We start from the raw sequence: 26378 nt of genomic DNA on the forward strand, positions 1-26378 counted from the left end.
CAGTAATACACACAACCTGTGCATGTTTTGAACAACCTAGGTATACACAGATATGTTCATTTTGTATTTTTCACGCGTTAGAAAAAAACAATAACTTCCTTGGTGGACTTCGATATATATAGAATATCAGTCAGATACAAAACAATACACACACCAATAAAATAAAATATCAAATCAATAAATCATGTAAATTAAATTTTAGAAAAGTACAAAAATTAACTTTTATCATTTTCTTACTAAAGACTAACTTACCGAGATCTTTGTCATTTAGTCCCAAGTGGTTGTCCAATTCTGTACAAACTTTAGAGACTAAAGACAAATATTCAAGTTTCTGGAGTTCATTCATCTTAAATCAATAAATGGTGAATATTATAAATCAGAAGAAGAAGTAATTATATAAATTATTCAGTGGAAATAAATGAAGTTATTTTAACATTCGTTTCCAAAATTTATATCAAAACAGGAAATACGTAGTTCCCAGAATGCAATAGCGGTGTAACAGGAAAAAATCTCTGGCTTAAAATATTACTGTTTTCACAATGAATAATTCTTCCGGATATTTTTTTCACTTATTTACGAACAAATCAACGGAATATGTTTTTCTCTGTAGACAAATGGTTGATACATAGTTTAACAGCCGGTAACCAAAACAAAAGGAAAAACTAGTCTAACTGGTGTAAAAACAAAGTGTAGAAAACGAATATGAAAACAAAAATTTGCGCAAACGAACGGGGGGTGGAGGGGTGGGAAGAGGACTTTCCGAAAATTTACACGATCCGATTTTTCCCTCATAACTTTCAGGAAAATGGATATATATTGATGAAATTTTACAGAAATACCTTTCAAACGGCATAGATTACGATTATAAACAAACTTGTGAGGAAAATGTTTTTCGGTAGGGTGGGGAGAGAACTTTCTGAAAATTCACACGATCCCATTTTTCCCCCTTATAACTTTCAGGATCTAGTTTAGCACCTGGTCAGCAAAAAAGAAAAAAAAACAGTCTAATAGGTGTTAAAAAAAAATTGTATAGAAAACGAATGTGAAAACAAAAATTTGCGCAATTGTTTTTCACCACAGCCTTCGAAATGATGCGGAGCATCTTTTTATGATAAAACGGTTAGGAAAATTTATGGTTTTTCTACTCTCCTCCCCAATTAACGATGATACCACTGGACCACAGGCGTACTCCATTGGTGGTGGGGGGGGGGGGTATAAGCATCAACTAAAAAATGGTAATATAAATTTTTACCCCCACCTTAATTAAGCGAGGACGTTTGTGTGTAAGAAAAAAACATTTTCAAACACAAAAGTATGCAATTAAAATCAGTTATCTTCTACATACCTATTTTTTTTTTAATCACTGTGGATAAATGCCAGAAATGACCTCAGGCTCTCCAGTATTTTAAATTATAACCAGAAACAATCAAGGGTGGGGAGTGGGGTTGAAAAAAATCATAAATTTTCAAATTTTTTTTTTTTTTATAGCAGAAATGTGTTTATGGGGAGAAAAATACATGCAAGAGTGGGAAAGAAACGAGGGTTGCCTTGGGGTGTGATGTGCTAGAAAAGACAGCTAAATCTCCCTTAAATCACACTTTTTCCTCTGAAAATATTTACATTTTTTTTTTTACCGAAAAGGCTCCTCCGGAATAAGTGCCAAAAAATTGGCCAAAATCGGTGGGGGGAGTAAAAAAAAAAAAAGAACTTAAGTGGTCTTCCTGATCCGAAACACCGATTTTCGAAACTCCTCTCTCTCTACCCCCGCCCCACTCCGGAAAAAAATTTTCCTCACAAAATTCTTTATAATCGTAATCTATGCCATTTGAAAGGTATTTATATAAAATTTCATGAAAGAATATCCATTTTCTTGAAAGTTACGAGGGAAAAAATCGGATCGTTGTTGTTGTTCCTGTTACTATCTATATAAACTTTAAATTTTAATGCTGAGGATGCTGTATTTCAGCAGTCTACCTTCCTAGAGAATTCCCTTGGGAATTTTATGACCAGCTTCGCCAGACATTTTATTTATTTTTGTCCTTTCTTCTTGTTTTGAGAAGGACCCTGACTTCAAGCAACTTTTTACAGATCAATTTTTAGACACTATTTTCTAAACTTGGCAAAGTATATAGGGGCTGCAAATTTTGATTTTGCACTTGCTAAAAATTTTAGGGGGTGCGCTTGTACCCCTTGCACCCCTCTGTTCCCGGGCCCTTGTCTGGGACCTCCGTTGTAGATAATCTAACCCTAAAGGGTGAAAAGCAAAAAAGCAGGAGAAACACTGAAAGGGATTTTCTTCCGCTGCTAACGTTTCTGCCAATCTGTGACTCTTATTGTTTTCTCGTATTATCTTCTTGGCCTGGCTTCGCTGACGCGGTATGGATGTCCAGGGTCTGATGATGCAGCTTCACTATCTTTTTTCGCATCTGACGTTTGTCTTCAAGAGAGTTCACTGCGAGAGATCTCAAAGGAGGAAACATCAAGGCGGATGGTATGGCGCCAAGCGAAGCGGTCAGCTGTCAGAGTGGACCTCTCTCGATAATCAATGTCACAAACGCTAAGGGGCTGCTCCAGGCAGTCCTCGTAACGCTTCTTTGGTGCCTCCTTGTTGCGGTGGCCAAGGGTGAGCTCACCGTACATGATGATCTCGGGTAGGCGGTGGTCTTTCATCCTGTCAACGTGTCCTGCCCAACGTAGCCGTGTCTCGAGTAAAATCGCTTCCAGGCTGGTGACCTTTGCTCGCTCGAGGACCTCAAGTATTATAAGGTAAAAAACAAAAACATACACTGTACAACTACAACGTGTGCGCGCGAGCGCAAGTGTGCACACGTGTGTGAGTGTAAGTGTGCGCGCGCGTGCGTAAGTGCGCAAGTGCGCACACGTGCGTGAGCGCGCGCGCGCGCGAACGTAAGTGTGCATGTGCGCGCGCGCGCTGGTAGAATTGTTAGCGTGATGCTGACCAAAAGTCGTCGTCAAGTACAAGAGTCAATGCCATCAACAATCCCTCCTGGCTAGCCTTGTGTCAACATTTGAAACCAATATTTTTAAACTAATCTCAAACAGTAACCGAATGCATGGTTTTATGACATAAATATTTACAGAAACATCGCAGGCATACACACAAGAAAGGAGGTCTTTCCGTTACTTTGTGTAGTTTCGTATTTCAGTTTTTCCTCGGAAGAAGATTACGCCCAACTTCAGATTTTATATAGCACACGAAGGAGCCTCAAGAATTCAACAATTCTGTGAATATCAATCCTCACTCTGCTCCAATTACATTTTTATTCACCGCCAGGCCCTACTGTGAATAAAAGGATTTATAATCAATTAATTCAGCTCTGTCTGTGATCCTTAAACTATGTTATTTCATCCTAACATCTTTCCACCATTTCTGGTAAGAGATAAATACGTAAAATATCCAGTCCAAAATCAGACTGTCTCGGTCATTTTCACTTAATCTTTAAATATTGGTTTCATTCAGGATAAAGCACGAAATTTCGGGTTTGTAGCTGCAGAGGAATTGGGTTGTTGTAGCGCAAACTTATTTCCAAGAACAACAATGTTGTAAGCGGGGTGCAGTGGCTCTAATCGGAGATTTGAAACACCACTGGCTCACCAATTCCATTCGCCTGGGACTTATTATTACTATTAATGGTACACAGATCACCACCCACCCACTGACAGTAAAAGGTTGTCATCTACTATCTTAACTGTGATCTCTGCCGGATATCTTGGTTGTGGTCTCTTCTATGTTATCTTGCTGATGGTTTAAATGCCATCTTTATCTTTGTCGCGATTTATCCAAGTGCTGACTGTCATCTTCGTAGTGGTTTATCTCGATATCATCTGTTAGCTTCGATGTGGTTTATCTGGCTGTCGTCAGCTACGTCTATCTAAGTGACATCTGCTAGCATATTCTACTTGGGTGTTGTCTGCTACCTTAGATGAGTTTTATCCAGTAGTCAACTACTTTTATTCCCGTCCATCATGGTACCATCTGCTACCTTAGTTGCTATATATATATATATATTAAATGTTTCAGCTGCAAAGCTGCGGTCATGCATGGTCCAGCATGGCCTCAGTCAAATGACTGAAACATGTGAAAGAATAAAAGAATATATATATATATATATATATATATATATATATATATATATATACACCTATGTCGTCTGCTACTTTAGTTGCCATACATTTTGGTATCGTCTGCTCTCTTAGTTATGGGCTACCTATGGCTTTCACGAGGTATTTCTACAGCCTTTTCTTTATTCTTTTTAGTTTCTTTTCTATAATATGGTAGGAAGTTGCTTCAATGTTTTCTCAATGAATATTTATTTACAAAGTTAGTTTGATATTTTGTATCTGGCGAAACAAAAATATTTTGTAGCTTGTTTGCTCACCCACTCACCAACTGAATGCATGGTTTTATGCTATATTACTAAAAGAAAAAAGAATTGGTTGGAGATCGTCTTTCATGCCTGAGAGGTATAAATATTTTCTCTCCTTTGAAAGTATGGCGTAGGTGGAGCTGACTTACATCTAACATTCGGCATTGAGTTCCGGAGAGAGGATAACATTTATTTTTCTTGTTTTACGATATAAAGTTTACCGATAAGTCTCTTTTATTTTGTATTATTTCCTCCTTTTCTTCATGAGCTTTTCATTTACACCGAAATATCATGGTGAGCAGTTGTATTCCAGGTGGAATTAGGTTATGGAGAGAGAGAGGGGGGAGAGAGAGAGTGTGTGTGTGTGTGTGGTATTTTCCGTGTAGTCTGCTTCTCATCTCAAATGCCAATTTGTCTAATATCTTCTTTTATTTGTCTTTTGTTTGGCTCCTTTTGTCTTCTCTCTTAGAATCCCAATTTTTCTTTGTTTTTTTTTGTTTTTCTTTCTATGACTTTGGGAATTTGAAAGATTTTGCTTTTAGTTTGTTTATTAGTTTTTTTTCCTGCGTGAAGCACACCGAATAAACAAACCATAAAGATCTAAATTGTTTGATGCCCCAGTATGAGCGCAGCTGCATTGGGGAAACCAGCTTGAGAATACAAGGAAGTGTGTGTGTGTGTGTGTGTGTGTATAAGAAGCATTAGGAAAAAATGAATATAAGAAAGAAAAGGATGGAGCGTGAAGGGATAACAGAGAGAGAGGGGGAGGGGGAAAGAGAGACAAAACAGAAGATAAGCTGCAATAAAGAGTGAGATGAGAGAGTTAAGAAGCTGCAGTCTAGGAGGGAGAGAGAGAGAGAGAGAGAGAGAAAGGAAAAGATGCAGTTTTAGAGACGGAGATGGGTGGGGTGGGGGTATATGTATTGAGTTTTAAGATATGTGTTGAACAGCTGCAAATTGAGCGGTTGCAGGAGAAGATTGTCAGAGAGAATTCAAAAAAAGGCGACATTTGGACTGGGTGAAGGTGTCTGTGCGGAGTAGAGAGTATGAGTGATGAGGGAATCGGGATAACCTGAGTGGAGATGGCACCAGAGTCTGCCATAGAAAAGACAGAAGATGCAGTATGTCCGGTGGGGGTCAAAGGTTGGAATTTGTTAACGAGTGACTTCATGCCAGTCGGTCTATTGGATGCGATCTAAGATGCCTGCATCTATAGCAGCAACGTCATCACAGATATAGGAGCAATATTTCCATCACGGGTCTCAGTTGAGGTTTGTATGAAGCTTGCTGCAGTGGGATCAGCTGAAAATATTTTCGTATCCGGAAGAGGAATGCCAGTCTGCGGGATGCAATTTTTGTTACATTCAGAATGTCAAATCGCCGGCAGAGATCCTGAGTAAAGGCGAGGTCTAGCAGTTATTGGGGTTTTAGGGGTTCAGGTTGTGTGATTCTATATTTAGTGGAGGGGGATATTTCTGGATGTGTGTGTGTGTGTAATAATTGCATCATTGTGTTGAAGGAAACCAGATCAACATGGCTTCCATTAGAGAACGTTTTCGGGATCTCGTATGTTCCATGGAGTTAGTGCAAGTTTGGTGTGAAGTGTATAGATACCATGTGGAAGACGTTTGGGTGTTGGAAGTTAAGAAAACATGAAGAGTGACCTTATCTGTATAAGAGTGGACTTTGATGGGAATTAACGGACCAGAAATAGTGGGAATCCTAACGGATGTCAATCAAGTGCGAAAACATTGCGTTCCAAATTTCTCAGAGGTGAGGGCCAACTAGCAAGAAACAGTCCCGGTTAGATCTGTTTTAAGAAATACTACATCGGCAATCATTATGAAGGAAGGGACATTCAGAAGAAGAAGAAGAAGGATGATGATGATGATCGTCGTCATGTTGCAGTCGTTGGCTCTAGAGTACAAAGCTTATCTCTCCGGCATTCTCAATGCCCCATGGAAATCTGAAGGTAAAAGAGATATCACCTCACACACACAGATGGTATCTCTACAAACGACAGAACAAACCCGACGCTTTTATGTTCTCGTATGGCTGATATCTAATACCCCCGATCATTACATCCTTCCCTGTACACCGTCTTAAAAACCCAACAGACAGAAGCTTATCGTCTCCCTTACTTTTAACAGTGTAAAAACAAGATCTCTGTAATATATAGATTTAATTTCTTCTTGCTTTCTTCGGTCTTCAAACATCTTGAATGAATGAAGGCAGCACCACGCAGTGAGAGGCAAAGTGTCAGTAACGGTTGGTAGAAAATTCTGACATCTTACTCCGTTCTTGTCGTGGCCCAGGGTGATGATGAAATGATTGATGGGAACACATGAACGCTCCTTGTTGCAGTTGTCACCTGACTGGTCCAGAAAGAAGGAAGGAAAAAAGGAATCCAGCCTATATTTGGCTGATATTTATCGACCCCTGAAGGGATAAGAAGTAGGGCTCAGCAGGATTTGAACTTGGTGTTTAGACAGCCGAGATAAATATTACAACTACAAAAGTATCCTAATTAACACCCTGTAAGGGACGACCGTGCGAACTCAAAAAGGAGAAATGGTGACGAATGGAAAAACAGAGGACTCCTTTTATTTAAACGTGTCACACGGTCGAACACACAATATTATATATATCAGATATGATATACAAAATGTTATACGACGATAACATAGATGACCAGTAATGAAAGACCACAACCGTATTAGATGAATAACAGAGATATTTATTATGGCGTTAAAGATGTATGTCTGTGTGAGAGTGTGAATGCGACATATAATAACATAATCAAAGACAGGCCGTCATACAAAGAAAAGTGTGTATGTGAGTGATACATGTGTGTATGAGTGTTTACAGCAGATAGAAAGAGAGTCAATAACACGTGAGCAATTATACCAGTTCTTTAGTACACTATAGGAAAAGTTCTGTATGTGAAAGTGAGGGGGCTGAGTGTGGCAGAGCTGATCACTTGTTGTGATGTCGTGGCATCGATGCCGGACCGTGATTCTTGTTATACAGATGTTCGTCGCTGGCTGAGAATTTCTTGTCTGTTTAAGAACTCTTGTCTGTTTATTTATCGTGGTGAAGCTGAGTCACCTAACAGAATCGAAGAGAGAGATGTGCCGCGGAGGTTTGGTTTGGTGTACATAGTAAGTCGTGTTGACGCTGGTGGTGTAGAGGCTGCTTGGTAGTAATCATGTTAGTCATGACGATGATGCTGGATAGTAGTCGTAGAAACGTGTTGCTGATATGGCGACGGCGGTGGTCATCGTTGGCTGGACGAAGCTGTTGAAGTGGTCGCTGGAACTGCTGCTGCTGTCGTGTGGTACACGGAACAGTTCTCAAAGAGAAACTGGACCGAGACAAATTTGTGGGGTATGAGTTGATCTATTTATAGCGTTAAGAGGGCTCCAAATGGCTTCAGAATTTTACTCTATCACGTGACCTTATTAGGGGCCGTGATTGGTCAGTTTGCGTTCTGGCGGGAAAGGTTCGAAGAAGTTGCCGATTCGAATAATGATCAGTCACGTGATGACAAGGTTAATGTTTTCCCCTACGTTCGCGTTTGTTTATATTTAAATGAGAAGAATGGCGATAGCAGTTTTGTATCTAATGGCGATAGGTATTAGAGACGATAGGTAGTTTCACTACAACCCTAACCATTGCCAATTCGTTCGTTTTACACCTTGCAAGATGCCTAAATACCAGATGTTTGACCCTTTGCATGTCCTGTGTACCCTTTGTGATACTCAGAAGATATTTCCCTGGCGTCCATGCATCATATATGATGAACATTCCCAATTTCTTTCCAGCCACCGGAGTAACTTAGGATCTATGAGAGGAAAACTTTACACAACTCGGAACGCACGAAACAAGGACTAACTAAAGGTCTGAAAACAAGCGTGGACGTTTAGGACAAACTTAAGAAACTGCTTTGTACAAGTAAAAGGTTAATCTGTTGTTGGGAACATAAATTATATAAATTAACATGAAATTTTGATCGAAGGCTTTAATTTAGATAACTTCCAGGGGGGCACGTTCCCCACTCAGGAAAAGTGCGCCCTTCTAAATAATGTTATTATGCCCTTTTCTCCTGGAATTGTATCCCGTTCTGACCTTGTGCCCTGCCTTCGAAAAATTCCTGGGACCGCGCTCAACTTCAACCCTTTTGTTACCAGATTTTTGTTGAAATACACCATCTTTGTTTCATTGAATTTCGTTGTTATCAATCCTTCTTTGCCTGTCATGTGCGTCGCCTATGATTCACTGGAAATATTTTCCTAGCGCCCATACAACCACTTGAGTAATTTGAGACTTAGAAAAGAAAAGCTTTAAATTACAACTTATGAAACCGGAGCAAACGAAAATTCTGTAAACAAGCATGTAATGTTTAAGGGCTAAACTTATAAAAATGCTTTGGATTGGTAAAGATTTTATTTGGTGAGAGAAATGTAAGGTGACATGAAAGTTTGAATGGCTGGTTTTAATTTAGATGACTTTAAAGCGAAAAGTTTGTATCGTAAAACGAAAGGCAGTTTCGTACCGAAATGTTTAAATCTAATCTTATATTATATTTGGCTGGAATGCCTCAGACCATACGCCTGTTCAATCAGCGTTGACCTTGCATAAACAACTTTCACAACAGAAACCACAAATCAACGAGAGTGCGTTTTCATATTCGCAAGACTTGCAAGAGCTAGCAGCCAACGCTCCCTCAATCTACACTTTAGTTTTACAAATAAAGGACGCTATTGTAGCCTTAAATACACAACATTAAAAAAAAGACTAGAAGGTTGTGGTTGTAAACCTTTGATGAAAGATCTGTCTGGTAGACAGATGCTGACCTGGCGATAAACAACAACTGAGTCCACCCGCCATGTTATATGGGGTAAAAAAAAACGAAGTAGTACAAAAGTAGTGAAAACAGACAAAAACGAACGAATCAGAGAGTGGGGGGGGGGGAGATATAATGAACAACAGCTTCACTACATAGAAGTTGGTCTCCCGTGATAATAGGTCGTGACTGTAATCATATTTTATTGGGTGTTTCGGCAATAATCTTAAGAGCAGCAGATTTTCAGGCATCGAGGAGAAAGAAACCCTCTTCAAAAATATTTCCCACATGTTGTGTAAATTTAATGCGAAACGAAAACGAGGAGAATGAAGCGAAAATAAAAAATATACAAAATATTGTTAAGTTCGACATATAAAACCCTTACCTGACACATTAAAACACTTAGTGTCTGTGCAATAGAGACGGTGACGTCTCTATTTACATGTGTTGGCTTTTTTTAAATGTCTATGTCTACGCAACGCACACCACATATATGAAAATTATAGCATACATATACGTGTATGCGGTTGTGTGTATAAACACATTAGCTCTCTCTCTCTCTCTCTCACACACACACACACACACACACACACACACGAGAGATAGAGAGGTGGGGAGGCGCATTCTGAAAGTTTTATTACATTATAATTCTGTTTGAAAAGTTAAAACAAAGATAAAAACGACTACGAAATATGTAAAAGACAATAAAAACAAGATTTAAAAATGACATTGATAGTTGAACCGCCTAAGGCGGCGATTTGGCAGAAATGTTGGCGGTATTTCGTCTGTCTTTGCGTTCTGAGTTCGAATTCCGCCGCGGTCGACTTTGCCTTCCATCCTTTCGGGATCGATAAGTTAAGTACCAGTTGCGTATCGGAGCTGATTTAATCGACTGCACTCCCCACCACAAAAAAAATTCAGGCCTTGTGCCTCGAGTAGGAAAGGATATTTGAACCGCCTCTGTACGCATATGAACACACACACAGACGCGCGCGCGTTAGATGTGCGTGTGTGTATGAAAAAGAGTAATTTGAACTATTTAAGAACATAAATTGTTATATTCACTCTTCGTTTATTTATTTTATAGTTTCAAGTTTCGTTGTTTGGCTGTTTGCTCTCTCTTCTTTTCTATTAAAGACAATATATTTCATTATCATTCATACACACACAATCTACTTATAATAAGATGCTATGTAGATTAGATTCTTGCAATGCAGATGTATTTAAACGCTATGATAAATAAACAAAATAATTGAGAAAAATATTACAACATATCAAACCTCTCTCTCTCTCTCTCTCTCTCTCTCTCTCTCTCACGATATAAGAGTTTTTGTGTGCTCTTCAATGGGCTTAATATTCCTTTCACGCGTTGGTAAAAAGTCGCTTCCAAATCACATGGTTCTGGGTTCAGTCCGGTTGTCAAGTGGTGATGGGGGACAAACATATAAATACAATCTTAATTCACAGCTGATGTGTAGAAAAGGCAGGAGTTTCTTGACGGACCGTTTTACAGTCCGCCACTCCCCAGAGAACACGTATCCAGGTTCCTTCTTTAATTTCACTCATTCAAGGAGACAGACGTAGCAGTAAGGTTGACTCACAACAATCAGCATCAACTCCGCCTCCTAGTTGCAAGCGGCTGTCGGAAATTATCTTAAAATTGTCAGCTTGTTTCTTACACAAAATGTCCATTCAAAGTGGATGTTTATTTTTAGTGAAGAAGAAACGCGATGCCAACAACCCTTCACCAGAGACTCTGAGATGAGTTGGAAGGAGCGGGAGCGGGAGGAATGCTTGCAGCAGGGTAATCTCTGCTAAAGGTATCCAAAGTACCGAGGGACCTATCCAAGGTACCTAGAAGTTAAACTGGAGTGACAGATCAAATCTAATACGGTGGGATTTGAACACAAAACGCTAAGAGCCGAACAAATACTATAAGGCATCCGGTTCGACGTCCTCACAGTTCTGCCAATCCGCTGCAATGGACTGGCACAATGTTTTTCTGTTTTTTTAATTTTTTATCGACTCGGAAATGCGATGTTGACCTTGATAGAAAGTTGGAGTATCTAGTGTGATAACAAACACTATTTGTCATTGTATCCCAAGCACAAACAATTCAGTCGTTATATTTCTGTATTAATAACAGAATTACCAAATAAGGTCATCTTGCCACAACTAATGAGAAACTATCAGAGTTGCATTACAGTCACGCATTCGTCGATGACCAGAAAAGAGTCACATAAACAATATGTCATTTGACTGAAATGGAATAATTATTTGATTTACAGAGACATTGAGGCAAACAGAAAAATAGTTCAGTTCTAGCCTTATTTTTGGGATGCTGATTTCAGATACAAAACCAGTTTTCACTCGTCACCTCTAGTTTTTGAGATATACGTTATTATGATTTTGCGACAATTCACGTAACGATGTATATGATCAATTTTTATTTTCGTTTTCCAGATTTTTGTGAAGAATTTCGTGAAGGCCATGGACAAAAAAGGCGCTGCCTCCCAACACTTGTGCACTCTGTTCCCAGCTCTGAGTTCTGCTAAGCCCAAGGAGGGCATCTTCGTCGGGCCTCAGATCCGAGAGGTGCTGAAGGACAAGGACTTTGAGGAGTTTCTTACTTTAAATGAACTGAGAGCAAGGGAAGCATTTAAGTCAGTCAGCCATGGGTTCCTTGGTAACACACAGATACTAGATTACCAAGAGTGTATCGAGAGGCTGTTACAGTCTTATAAAGATATGGGATGCCGAATAACACTCAAAATTCACTTTCTCCACCCCCCACCTCAAATTCTTCCCTCCGAAGCTCGGAGCAGTGAGTGATGAGCATGGAGAAAGGTTCCACCAAGATATTAACTAAGATGGAGAGAAACTACGAAGGCAAGTAGAACCCCCAATATGATGAGGGACTTTTGCTGGATGCTCTTGCGTAACATCCCGGAGGCAAAGTACACAAACTCACTTCTGACTGCCTGCTGTATTAGGATTTGTGTGAATTGTATTATCCAAGTAATTTAATTCAATGAATGTTCTGTATCTATGCTGCTTTTTGTGTTTTATTTCTAACAGATGAAATAAACACATTATATTTTAAATTGATATGCAGTATAATTAAAATGGGAGATGTAAAAGCAAAAAAAAAAAAAAAAAAAAACTAGAGGTGACAGAGCAAAACTGTTCAGACAATTGAATTCACAACATCAAAATTAATAAAAAAATATACCCTGATATACCCTCCAGCCTTTATCAGGTGTCTTGGGGAAATTTCGAACCTGGGTTCTCATTCCTAAGATATTTTTCGATGTTATTATTATTGTCATTATTATTATTATTCAGGTCACTGCCTGGAATCGAACTCAGAATCTTGGAGTTAGTAGCCCGCGCTCTTAACCACCACGCCATATGCTACGCGCGTTTCCACAATTCACATGATTTTAACATCAGAGTCGGTATCCTTGGAATTAGTACAGTATAATCCGTATTACCCGTGAGCATCCGGCTGGTTATCATCATTGAGTCATTTCATCAGGCGATACTGCATTATTGGATGAATCACAGGGGGACTTTTATCCATTCTTGCCAGTATGAAGGCCAATCTAGCTATGATTGTCAAGTGGTCAAACACAGACATAAAGACACACACACACATACATACATACAGCCACGTCTGAAAAGCACAACTACTTTGTTGATGTTCAAATTCGAATGAAGGGTCCATCCATCCACCCATCCATCCATCCAGCGGTATAGCCGTGGATTGAAACCAGGTCGCAGACACAACACAGCAGCAAAAAAGAACGAAGTTTAACCCCCACACATAGACCATTGCACACACACACACACACACTAAAAACATCCGCAGAGACACAAACGCTTAAAAGTCACAAACATACTAAAATACTAAGAGAAACGAATGAAGACGAAGGAGCAAAAAAGAAAAGCAGAGAGAGGGAGAGATAGGGAAGAGGAAGATGGAGAGAAGGGGAGGGAAACGGAGAGGGGGCAAAAGGGAGGGGAGAAGTGGGGGTGGATGGAGAAATCGAAGGTGTGCGAAGTGGAGAAGGCACGAGTGCCATATTGCTTTACCATTGATCATCTCTGCACATCATACACGCTGTCGCCGCCCAGTCAGTCCTATTTATACACACTTTCGGAGTGTTTATATTCTGTTTAAAAACCTTCCAAGATGTTGTCAAAACATTCATTATCGACAAGACTCAGAATTAAAGCAATACAACCGGATTGCTTTACCTACAGAGTTGCACACCCCACCCCACACACAGATACACGCACACGCGCCCCATATTAGAAGGTTTAATGTCTGTATTTGTGTGTGAGTATATGTGTGCTTACATATATATATATATATATATATATATGTAAGGTATATATACACACATTTAAAGCCCTTAGATCCCCTGAGATGGTGAATGTTTGTGTGTGTATGTATGTATGTATATATATATATATATATATATATATATATATATGCATGTATGTATGTATGTATACGCGCGCGTGTGTATTAACAGTTTGACTGTTCTGCCTGTCCGTACCTTCCCCTCTTCACAAATGTATATTCCACTCTATAAACACGAGGAAAGCCAACTCAAAACAAAGATTTTTTGAAATACATCCAGAGAAAAGGGAAAACTTCATCACGTCATCACACTGAGTATCATGACGGGCGCGTTCCTCAGGCGCCGAGATTTCTCTTTCCTTCCCCCTCCCTCTCTTTCTGTGCGTGAGAGAGAGAGAGAGAGAGAAGGGGGGGAAGGAGCTGTGACAGCCACCTTGTTAGTTTAAGAATATAAACCCAACACATACACCATAGAAGAATTTGGCGTTGTGACAAGAATGAGTTGGAATTGGCGGAGGTGAGCGATGGCAAGGTCGGAGAGCGGGGGAAGAGCGGCGTGACTTCTCCATTGCTAAATGCTAAATAAAGAGAGAGAGATATTGACAGCTTGGCATGGAGGACACCTTCGCTGGGAGGTGTGAAAATAACCACTATAATATGACCGACATGCTACTGATATTATACACACACACACATGAACATGTGTGAGGGGTGGGTATGTATGTATGTATGTATGTATGTTTGTATGTCTGTTTGTACCCCCACCATCGCTTGACAACCGGTGTTGGTGTGCTTACATCCCCATAACTGAGCAGTGCGGCAAAAGAGAACGGAAAATCCATCAAATTCATTCATAAGGTACTGGTCGAACCGAGGCCACAACAGACGGCACTTAATCAAGGTGCCACGTGGTGAGACTGAACCTGAAACCAAGAGGTTGCAAAGTGGCACGTCTTCTACAGTGCACGTGTTATATGTCGGCTAACATCCTAATTTTCTGTGTTAATGTTTTATGGCTTTGACCTGGGACCCTCGTAAATAAACAGTGAGCCTGGAATGACTTCAGAACACCACCTGACATGATAGTTTAAAGAATTTCTAGAAATACTTGGGAACTTCTAATCTCGTAATTAGATGGAATATACAGTTTGATTAGCCTATCTAATTCTGTAATCGGGTGGTATGTTAGGTGTTCATAGGGAGCGATAATAGGTCCCAAGTGACATCTTCGTTTTCTGTTTTAATGCTGGCAGGAAACAGAAATTGAAACTTTCTAAAAGCTGCCAGAGAATTTTCGTCTGATAATGTCTTATTGCTTTGTCTAAATACACAAAACTGGAATTCCTCTGGGGTTCGCCAATAAGCGCGCATGCATACATATACATGCATAAAACCAAAAATAAAACTTCCAATTAAATGCAACCACAAAGTAGAGAGATAATTATTTATGTTACACAAACATTAAAACCGAGGACTTTATAATGAACGCAGCACAACGCTTTCCTTAACTGCCAACGCCTGTCGGTTCTTTGAGTGTTAATCATGTAGAGGGTGCTGAAAAGTTCCTGGCTTTGGGTAAAAGAAAATAGAGTAGGATCAGTTAATTATAATTTTATTGAACGTATTCGCCACTCAGATTCACACTTATTGCCGCGGTCCTTCAGTTTTTCTGGGCCCTGTGAAAGAACTTAGAAAGTTGGGCCTCCAACCGCGCCTTTCGCGACACCCTCAAAGCCAGGAACATTTTAGCAACTCCTCGTAGAAGCTTCACCATCCTAACATCATCCAAGTTATCAATTCCTGAACTGTTGAGTTGTATGTGTATGTGTGCTTGTGTACGTATGTCTATGCACAATGTGTGCATGTATATCTCACACACATCACGCTTACGCACACACGCACACACCCGTTGGGACATGCGACTTTTTCTCCAATCAGTTATTTTAAGGAACAAACGAATCAGAAAACACATTCATATTATCGCTAAGAAAGTCTGCCATTTGACCAGTCTCAGACCAGCGCGACCCAACTGTTGTTCCACTTGATGAATCATCAATGTATTTCTTCTTTTATTATTTATTTTGTCTTCATTCGTTCATTTGTCTAAAATTTCAAACTAACCAGTCTGCTGTATTTTTTTTAAAGAATAAGCTAATCGACTAAGTTTATATATATATATATATATATATATATATATATATATATATATATATATATATATATATAATGTACGTACGTTGAGTGTTGCTGTCATCAAGATGACGGTGTGGGAGTCAAAATGTAAAGCCAGGTTCTTCAAGATAAGAGCTGGGATTCCTTGTTAGTAGGTGTCATTTTCCATTTGGTAAATAGTTGTCAAAACTTAACGACATTCAGATGAGTGAAGAGAAAGTGAATGTGAGAGAAAGAGAGGAGGAGGGGGGGAGAAACAGTTATGAGAGACGAAAAGATATTGGATCAGAGAAGGGGAACGCGAATGAGAGAAATGAGTGAGAACAGAAAAAGAGAAAGAGTGGGAGAGTGAGTGAGAGAGGGGGGGGGGAGAAATTGGAAAACGCTAAACAAACAGAGAGATTAGAGGGAGGGAACAGTGAAGAAGTGTGAGAGACATAGACAGATAGGAGTAGGAGACAGAAAAAAGATGGGGAAAGGATCAATGAGATTTTGGCGATCGCCATATATATATATATATATATATATATATATATATATATATATATATATATATATATATATAAGCTTTTATATACCTAATTTATTTTGTTCTTTGCAATCATACATCTTACATGAAATGTTTTAAACTCTGAACATACATCACCCAAGGGTTGATATAAATATTTTGTTATAAATATAGTTTTTATTGCCTACAAGAGTCCCCTTCGTTTTTATTGGCTATGCCGGGCCAAGGATGTGTTTATTTTAATGAACTGGGTTGTTTGTTTACCTGACGCTTCATCGCCAAAACCCGGCGACTCGAACTCGATGCAATGTCATTAAAATAATCACGAATAGTTGTCAGTGTTAACTCTTTTCCGTTGAGTTAACTGGGCGAGAGAGTGAGAGAGAGAGAGGTGGGGATGTAGACAGGACTAGGGAATGGGCCCAGCATTACAACCCAAGCAATAACTTGTCAATCACAATGTTTCTACCGTTTTAGAGCCAGGTACATTGAGATGCTGGGAAATGTCTTGACTATGGACTCAACACGTACATTGGTGATAGTACCGGATTAACCATTAAGCAAAATAAGCACGTGCTTAGGGCATCAAAGGAATGGTGCAGGGGGGCGCACAACAGAAATGGTAAATAGTTTACGGCATTAAAAAAAATCGCTTTAAACTTGTTAAAATAATATTCGGTATGTCTCATCTCTACTAAGTAGAGAAGCAGACGTGTTATGTAAGATTAATTATGGAGATTTGATCAAAAACTTTGCAATTAAGAAAAAGTAGGGGCTAAGTTTTCAAATATGAATAAAGTAAAAATAAATATTATTTTCCATTTTTCTGTTATTGTTTTCTAATATAGCTCTGGACTGACCAAAGCCTTGTGAGTGGATTTGGTAGACGGAAACTGAAAGAAGCCCGTCGTGTATATATTCTTTTATTTATTTTTTTTTTCAGTCATTTGACTGTGGCCATGCTGGAGCACCGCCTTTAGTCGAGCAAATCGACCCTAAGACTTATTCTTTGTAAGCCTAGTACTTATTCTATCGGTCTCTTTAGCCGAACCGATAAAATTACTACCAGGCCCAAAATAATAAACCTGATTCTGGGGTTGATTTATTCGACTAAACCTTTGAAAGCAGCGTCAGGCGGACAGATGGACGGGCGGACAGATGGACGGGTGGATAGATGGACACGCACGACAGGCTTCCATTCCGTCTCTGGCGAGCAAATTCGCTCACAAGGCATTGGTCAGCCCAGAGATATAGTAGAAAACACTTGTCCAAGGTGCTGCGCAGTGGGGCTGAACTCAAAACTACATGGTTTCAAAGTGAGCTTGTAAACTATCGATAGTTCATGGACAGCAGAAGCTGTCACGAGCGACCGACAGGTGCACGTGTCTGCTTCTACAAAGCAGAATTCACACCATTAATTTTTACGATAGTTAACGATATTGCGTACCTCACATGGAACAGGGTATATAAACAGAACTGTTTCAACACACAAGGCAGCGACTCAAGTGTTTAGCCTGTTTGAATTGCAGATTTCGAGATATTCAGATAAACCAATGAGAAATTAAATGCTTTCTTTAAATATTCTCATATTCCATCACACACACACACACACGTATTAATCCAAACCCTCCTACACACCAACTCACACCCACTCCGCCACACAGAAACATAGCCTGAAAAGCTATTTATTCTCAAAAATAATAATGAGCGCCAATAGATGGAACTCTGCTGTAAAGCTGGTAAGAACATTAAGCAGAAGGTTTGGGCGTTGAAGTAGAATGAATGGGGAATGAAAACGGCGGGAAACTGTGCCAGAAAAACATAGGAATGTATATTGGAGGTCTTTGCATTTCAAGGCAATTGATTTCAAGCATTCAAAGTAAACACACACACACTCACCTTTACATACATATAAGTGTAGCTATGTATGGATATATATATGTAGATTATCTATGCACGTACACATACACATATCTATTTGATTACATATATTTATAGGCGCAGGCGTAAGAAGCTTGCTTCCCAACCACATGGTTCCAGGTTCAGTCTCACTGTGTAGAATCTTGGGCAAGTGTTTTCTACTATAGCCTCGTGCTGACCAAATACTTGTGAGTGGATTTGGTAGACGGAATCATGTGTGTGTCTGTGTTTGAACCCCCTTCCATCGCTTGACAACAGATATAGGCATGTCTACGACCCCGTAACTTAACGGTTTGGCAAAAGAGACCGACCGAATAAGTACTAGGTTTACAAAGAATAAGTCGTGGGGGTCGATTTGTTCGATTAAGGGCGTTGCTCCAGCACGACCGCAGTCAAATGACTGAAACAAGTAAAAAGTAAAAGAATATATACACACACGCCAATTTGTATACATATATTAATGTATGTGTGTGTGTATTTATTTATACATACACACACATACATATTCAATTACAATTGAATACACACACACACACAAGTACATTTGAATGAATATCTATAATTGTATTGTAAGCATCCGTCGGTCTCAAGTGACATGGATTTGCGCCCGGAGAAATTGTATCAGTTGCGGGTAGTGGTGTAGCGTCTAGTGAGGCCCACCCGGGAGTGGCAGTCACGCATGCAGCGACTGCATGTGAAGGACACCGGCATATGCACACGTATATACATACATTTTATATGAATAATCATTATAAATATATTGGACTTCCAAGGCAGTCAAATATTTATAATAACTATATTGTGTGCGAATATGCCACTGTCCGTCTATATGCTTATGTTGGTAAAAAAGAAAAGAAAAAGCTGTTCATATTGTGTCTCTTTACATTCCGCAACTTAGCTGTTCGACAAATAAAGAACAATAATATAAGTTGCAGACTAAAATGATCGACTAAATCCTGAAGGAACAGGTCTCAGCATACCTGCATTCATAGGACTGATTCTTGCGCGCGCGCACACACACACACACACACACACACACACACACACACACACACACACACACCACTAACCCCAAATATATTCATATACACCCCCCACATACACATATATATAGAGTGTGAATTAGCAGAGTCGTTAAAGCCTTACGGTATTTATTCCATGACCCTTGCAACAAATTATGCAGGCTTTGACTATTTTATATAAAATAAATACCGCACTGACTACTCGTAAGAGATCGAATCCTGTTCACGTCAAATTTGACTTTCATCCTTTCGAGGGTCAATAAATATGGTCATAATCCAGGGCAGTGGATTGCTGGGATTCTTAGAGTCAAATGTGATGCTTTGCCGGAACTGTTCTGGCTATTTGCGTTCTCAGTCCGAATTTCCCACGATTTGGAAATAGCTTCCTCTCAGGTAATTTCTGGTTGAAATTATCTCCTCACTTCATTGAGAGTCGCCAACAAACTACCGCTAGGTTTTGTTTTTCCTTTCTCCGCTTAAAAGGGGACTATTGAACGAAAAACCTTTGCTGACGTCAAATTTCACTTCGTCACTCCCTAACTTATTTGTATTAAATGATGGTAACTAAGGCTTCCGATCGGCTAAAATTACACAATTTTAAATGCTGGTAACTTTTTTTTTCAATATTAATTTCAAGAAACAAAAAACGAAAAGAAATGAAAGGGATTTCGTCTTCAGCCACGTATAATTACAGCAGAAACTGTAATAAAAAGTTTTTGAAATACTTGAAATACTTAACAATCTTACTCCCAGAGCTTGGTTTATTATATCAATTAAACTATCACGTTATCTACAATTAACAATGTCTATCCTCTTGAAAACCCTCTCTCTTACCAACCTCTTACTAAAAGCATTTCAATTATTGCTGGAAAAAACCCCGTCAAGTGGCACTGATTGCGGACTCTTTAATAATACAAATGATCCCGGAATAATTTGGCTGAGAACGGGCAATTCAGATACTTTTGTTCAAGTTATTTGGTTGTTTTCAAGTAGTAGTAGTGGTGGTGGTGGTGGTGGTGTAGTACTGTTGGTGGAAGTAGCAGCGGGTACGATGAAGGGCGTCCCACCCCTGGAGGTGCCTATCTATTACTTCGGCATAATGTACACGAGACTATAATATTAGCCATCGTTTGCCAATCAACCTTCTCTTTAAGATGGTCAAATGTGATTTTAATGAGATTTGACAGTTTTTTTTCTAGCAAGTCGAGCGACTACAACAGTGTTCGTTCATTCGTTGTTGTTCATGACAATTTGACAAATTAATTAATTCGAAATTCAACAATTAGGATGGTTGTCTTTAAGATCCAGGTTTCAGGTCACTTATTTGTTGGAGTTGGGGAACAGTCTATGTTCGATTTTATCAAAATCGGTCCTTGCTTACATCTACCAGAAATGACTCCCTCCGATAGGTTTCTAGACAGTCCTCCTCTGCCAAATTTCACTCACAAAACCATGGTCTACTCGAAGTTATAGTAGAAGACATTGGCTCAAGGAGCCGCGCAGTGGGATTGAACCTAAAGCCACAAATCGGTAAAGCGAATTTCTTAACGGCACACATAAGCCCACGCCTATAGATATAAAATAGAGAAGCCTTTTCTGTATGATATTAATTAATAAGGGAATGGCGATTTCTTTAACTCTACTCCGACCATCCCTGCAATAATTTCTAATTTTACATAGACCAGGGTAACTGTTGGGTCAAGAATAACCATTCTCTGTACATGTTTGTGCAGGCATGGGTTGGGGCGAGGAAGACTTACACTTGCCACATGCAAGCCTCCTGTCTCCATGTCACTGATGTTTATCCAAGATAAAAGACACTGAATTTGGAATGGTACAGCTTGGCACCAGTGTTGTCGCAGACATTGCAATCAGAATGCACAGAGCTAGATCAGATACTCGGAACTAATATATTTCTATCGATCCCCAAAGGTAGGTTTATTATTGCTTCCACTACTATTTGGAAACAACCAACAGCTACAACAAGAAGATCTGAATTGTTCTCACCTGAGAAGCCCATTTGTACCAAGAATACAAAGTGACTCCGAAACTGTTGTAGTATTAAGAGAGTCCATAAGGCGGTGAGCTGGCAGAATCGTCACCGCGCCGAACAAAATGCTTAGCGGCATTTCTTTCGGCTTTTAACGTTCGGAGTTCAAATTCCGCCGTCATTAACTTTGCCTTTCGTCCTTTTGGGGTCGGTAAAATAAGTACCAGTTGAGCACTGCGGTCGATGTAATCGACTTAATCCCTTCCCTAAAATTGCTAGCCTTGTGCCAAAATTTGAAGCCATTATCAAGAGTCTACAATCGATTCCACCTGATTGTAGTAGTAGTAGTAGTAGTAGTAGTAGTAGTATAGAGAACAAATACAGCAAGATAATTTTGTCTGGTGCTCTACTAAAGAACATTCCTTCACTACCCAGTCAGAACAGTTTGGGGTGTATTTACAGCCCCGCAGACTGAGCCAAGAGCTGGGAGAGTGTCAATGGCTGGCCCCATAGCATAGCGCTGGCGGAAAAAAGAAACGATGACCCTATGATGGCTCGAACCAGCATCTTGACGCACAGACCGATCGCGACAATCACTGAGATAAACAGAGACGTATATACACAACCACTTATACACGAAGACAATCTATAACACAAACAAAAACGCATTCATACATACAATCACACATAAAGTGACTGTCCTACATGTCACTGAGAGCGACGTCCTATTTACAAATGCGGCGCCATCTTTCTTACAAAATCAGATTAAACCGGAAGTTGGTATCTTTGTTAAACAAAGGCTTGGATGAGATCCAATGTATTTGAAAAGTAGATTTTGTGCGACAAAGTTAAATAGATGAACAGATAAAAGGATTAACTTATTCCAGCGGAAAAAATATACTCAATGAGATGAAGATGTCTGCTAATGCTTACAAACAAACAAACAAACAAACACACACACACAAACACAGCGTTATGCACATATGTATATATATATATATATATATATATATATATATATATATATATACACACACACACACACAGGGTGTTCAAAAAGTCTCTCCTCAGTGAATTCTTTTCATCTTGCGCATGCGCAACCTGGCTATCACTCAGTCATCTTATGTATTGAAAACGAAGGACGACACTTACAACACCTCTTATAAAGTTTTTTAAAGTCTTATACCATCTTATAAATATTTATTTTGCAATAAAATACTGACTGAGGGGAGACTTTTTGAACAGCCTGTATATTCTTTTACTTGTTTTAGTCATTTGACTGCGGCCATGCTGGAGCACCGCCTTTAGTCGAATCAAATCGACCCCAGGACTTATTCTTTGTAAGCCTAGTACTTATTCTATCGGTCTCTTTTTGCCGAACCGCTAAGTTACGGGGACCTAAACACACCACCATCGGCTGTCAAGCGATGTTGGGGCGACAAACATAGATACACAACATATACACACATATATATATATATACATACATATATACGACGGGCTTCTTTCAGTTTCCGTCTACCAAATCCACTCACAAGGCTTTGGTCGGCCCGAGGCTATAGTAGAAGACACTTGCCCAAGGTGCCACGCAGTGGGACTGAACCCGGAACCATGTGGTTGGTAAGCAAGCAACTTACCACACAGCCACTCCTGCGCCTATATATATAGATATCAGTGGCGTGCGGTGAATTCCGGGGTTGGGCATGCAATGAATTTCTCCCCCCCCCCCCGGCAATTTTTCAGTAAAAGAATTTTCGTATTCCTACGATTTACATATGGTAGATTCTGAATATGCAATCACCCCCGTATGACCTAGAATAGGCAGGGAATAAAAAATGGCTCTGTAGAGATGAGCCTGAAATAAGTGTATTGTTTGTATCTTTCTTTCTCTTCGAAACGTCAGTACTTTCCCATCCTCACTCTCCCTTAAAAATGTCTAAAAATCATAAGTGAAATGGAATAAAGATGAAATTGGATTCTGTTAATATTTTTGCATATTCGGAATATCTGTTAAAGGTAGGAAGCCAAAAATAAAAACTTTCACAAAATTTCGTTTTTCAAAGGGGTGCGATTCTGCATTAGCCCCTATACCTATTGGTTGAGCTGAATCAATTTGAAATGATTTCATAAAGAGAACACATTTAGTTACATTATATGACCCTGGGTTTAGATAGTTACGCTGTCGAAGACAAGTCAGGTGCTTTATCATGCTACTTGTCAATTCCGGGAAAATTATGGATACTCAAGCAGACTGTTCTGAGACTTACTGAACTCCGTATATTAAAAGACTACGTCTCACGCACACACATTGAAAATACACGCATATACATGAATACACACAATGAAAGACAGCGAAAATTCAACATTGTAAAACCCCACCCCCAAAAAAATCTACACAGAAAGGAAAACCTATGTAGGTTAGGTGTGATGAAGAAGTCGAACCATTTCTCCTGCGAAACAATACTGATGTAAGAAGGTCGAACCTTACGTTAAAATGTTATTTACCTAATTTCTAAATTAATTCAATTCTTCGATCTTTCTGGGCAAATATATCTATCATATTTTCATAGAAATCTTCTCTTTTCATCAATTGTTGTAATAAATCTTTTTCAATTGACATTAGTGCTAACCCAGACAGTCTTCTTTCTCCTGTCGCATTTCTTTGGTATGTTTTGATTCTACTTAATGCAGAAAAATATCGCTCTACAGAAGCAGTGGTGGACGGAATTATCAAAATCAACTTGCACAGATTGAAGAGTTCTGCCATAGCTTCAACAAGGTCACTGCTGTAAATGTAACTCATTAAATGACTTACACTTCGATTTTTAAAATCTTTCATTAAATACATCACATTGAACTCACTTTGTAATCGTATTATATCAAAAAATCTGCCATAAGTCATTTTTAAAGAATGTATAGAGTCCACAGGAAATTGTTTGCAATACTCATCAACTTTGTTGAAATTCAAAAGTTCCGTGAATTTAAACTCTTCTAAGGATGAATATCGTACTTTTATTTGGTCAACTACTGTACTGATAATTTTGTTACAATGCATTCTAATAATGTCGTTGAGGCTCAATAGATATATTTTTGGATCTCTGAATTCCGATTCCTGCATCGACTCTATATTTTTTCCCTAACATATCATAAAAGATTGAAAAATTATCAAGTTTTGAAAAAGGCTACACACGTAAATTGTCTGAGTAAATTTTAAGTCAATTTCAACAAAACGGAAAAAATAACGTTAGTAAAATTAATTTAAGATTAATTAGCTACTTCTGAAATAAGAAATATAACATAGATAGTATTTTTTCTTCAGAACACTCCAAAAATATAATAGTGCAAACAGATGCTTTGGATAAAAAAAAAGAATTCAAACTTACCGCCAGATTATTCCGACATTTCGGATGGCCAACTCAGGAATTATGGGATTGCTCTGGTTCGGGTCAAAAAGTGGAACGAGGTTAGCAACAATCGTACACAAACAGAGAGAGAGAGGGAGGAAGGGGATGTCACGTGGTCTTCTCAAAGCAGACGAACGAGTAAGTGAGAGGGGGAAGGGGAGACAGAATATATTAGAAAACACCTGGACGCAGTTTCTTGGAAACAAAATAAATATTTTATCGAATTTTCCGATGATATGGATAAGAAATCACAGAACATGCAACGCTTACCTTGCTTGCCTGAGGGTGCACGCCCCTGATATATTTATATATATATATATATATATATATATATACGTTGTGAATAAAGAGTATATATAATTAGGATCTTTTTTAAAACGGGGGCCACATTTTTCATTAATGTTTTACGTAGTGTTTTTGGTACCGAAAGACTTTTAAACTTCGTATACTTATCTATTTTGTGTTATAGAACAGAAAAATATTTTTGTATTCGAATTTATTTCATGTAAAAAATTGTCTTATTTCGATAATTTCAACCAATCACTGACAAGTATTCAGTTGTTTACATTTACTCCTTTGGCTGATTAAGCCATAGCTTCGTTTTATTTGCTTTTTTCATTTTAAATTTGCTTTTTTCATTTTCTTTTTTTTTTCTTCGTTTTATTTGCTTTTTTCTTTTTAAATTTGCTGTTTTACCTTAACCCTAACCCTAACCCTATCACCGATAGAATTGTTTCAGAATCGTTTGTTTATGTAGTCGGCACTTAATGTATATCGGCTGAATGGACGTCAGTGATTGGTTGAAATTACAGAAATACGACAACTTTAACATGGAATAACTTAGGGATTTCTTTTTTTTTAAAGAAGACTAAGAGAAAAAGATGTTTTATATGACACATTCTACCAGTGTTCCAAGTTTCAAAGTGTTTCGTTAATGAAAAATCTGGCCCCCGTTTTAAAAAAGATCCTATAATTATGTAGGTATACATATACACACATGCTTAGCGAAGTATTAACAGGTAATTTTACACGCTAGAGGAAGCAGTCAAAACAACCAAAACCACATTTAAGAGCAATTCGAAGGGAATGAAAAATAAAGACTTTTACTTTGTTATTCTTTTTTCGGTTATACGTAGGTTTCGAATTGTTTTTAGCAAATAAAATAATTTGCGAGGCGAAATTCTCATCAGTAACCGCGCCATAACATTAACATATAATTTAGAGACAAATAACACGTGTCTCATCATTATATGTTATAATTTTTCAAATTCACCGCGTAAAAGCAGTTTCAGTCGGCAGTAAATGAAAAATGCCGAAATGATCTTCGAAATGCTAAAATCATGTACGTAAAATACATATACGTAATATATATATATATATATATAAACACTAGGCTCATTATTATATTAGGAGTTAACACAGACACGTAGATGTGTGTGTAGAAAACGTATATATGTGAATGTGTGTATATAAAACGTGTGTGTAAAACATTTCCCATTACCGTTCCCAGCTTCTCGCCGACACCCCCTCCTCCTGTACTCCATCTTTACATATCAGTGAAGTGTTTACAATGTCAAAGGCTTGTAAACTGTGTTTAACCACTCCACTTTCTCTCTCTCACACATAGTCACACACAGACACAGACAAAACCCCCACGCCCCCCCCCCCCTTTATACTTTCTCATCTAAAACACTCGCCCTCCCCCTCCTCAGCCTTTATTTCTCATTAACGATCGCCCCCCCTCCTTGCCTCCCTTCTC

The 26378-nt window shown here is 38.9% G+C and overlaps 1 protein-coding gene across 3 annotated transcripts in view; it reads right to left on the minus strand.

Moving 5' to 3' along the window:
* The window catches only part of LOC106871512 (ATP-dependent RNA helicase DHX8), a 143879-nt gene that overhangs the window by 20792 nt on the left and 96709 nt on the right, over positions 1–26378 (minus strand). The window contains exons 2-3 of one of the 3 annotated variants that reach the window (XM_089365602.1): positions 24599–24651; positions 253–346 (exon numbers count right to left, since the gene is read on the minus strand). In XM_089365602.1, the coding sequence (XP_089221728.1) occupies positions 253–346 (94 nt within the window). In that variant the 5' untranslated portion in view covers positions 24599–24651. Of the gene's footprint in view, positions 1–252; positions 490–24598; positions 24652–26378 lie in introns of those variants that run through there. The other 2 variants (XM_089365603.1, XM_014918015.3) reach the window with 2 other exon arrangements.

Source organism: Octopus bimaculoides, chromosome 18, assembly GCF_046866305.1.
Source record: "Octopus bimaculoides isolate indiv1 chromosome 18, ASM4686630v1, whole genome shotgun sequence".
Lineage (NCBI taxonomy): Eukaryota > Metazoa > Mollusca > Cephalopoda > Octopoda > Octopodidae > Octopus > Octopus bimaculoides.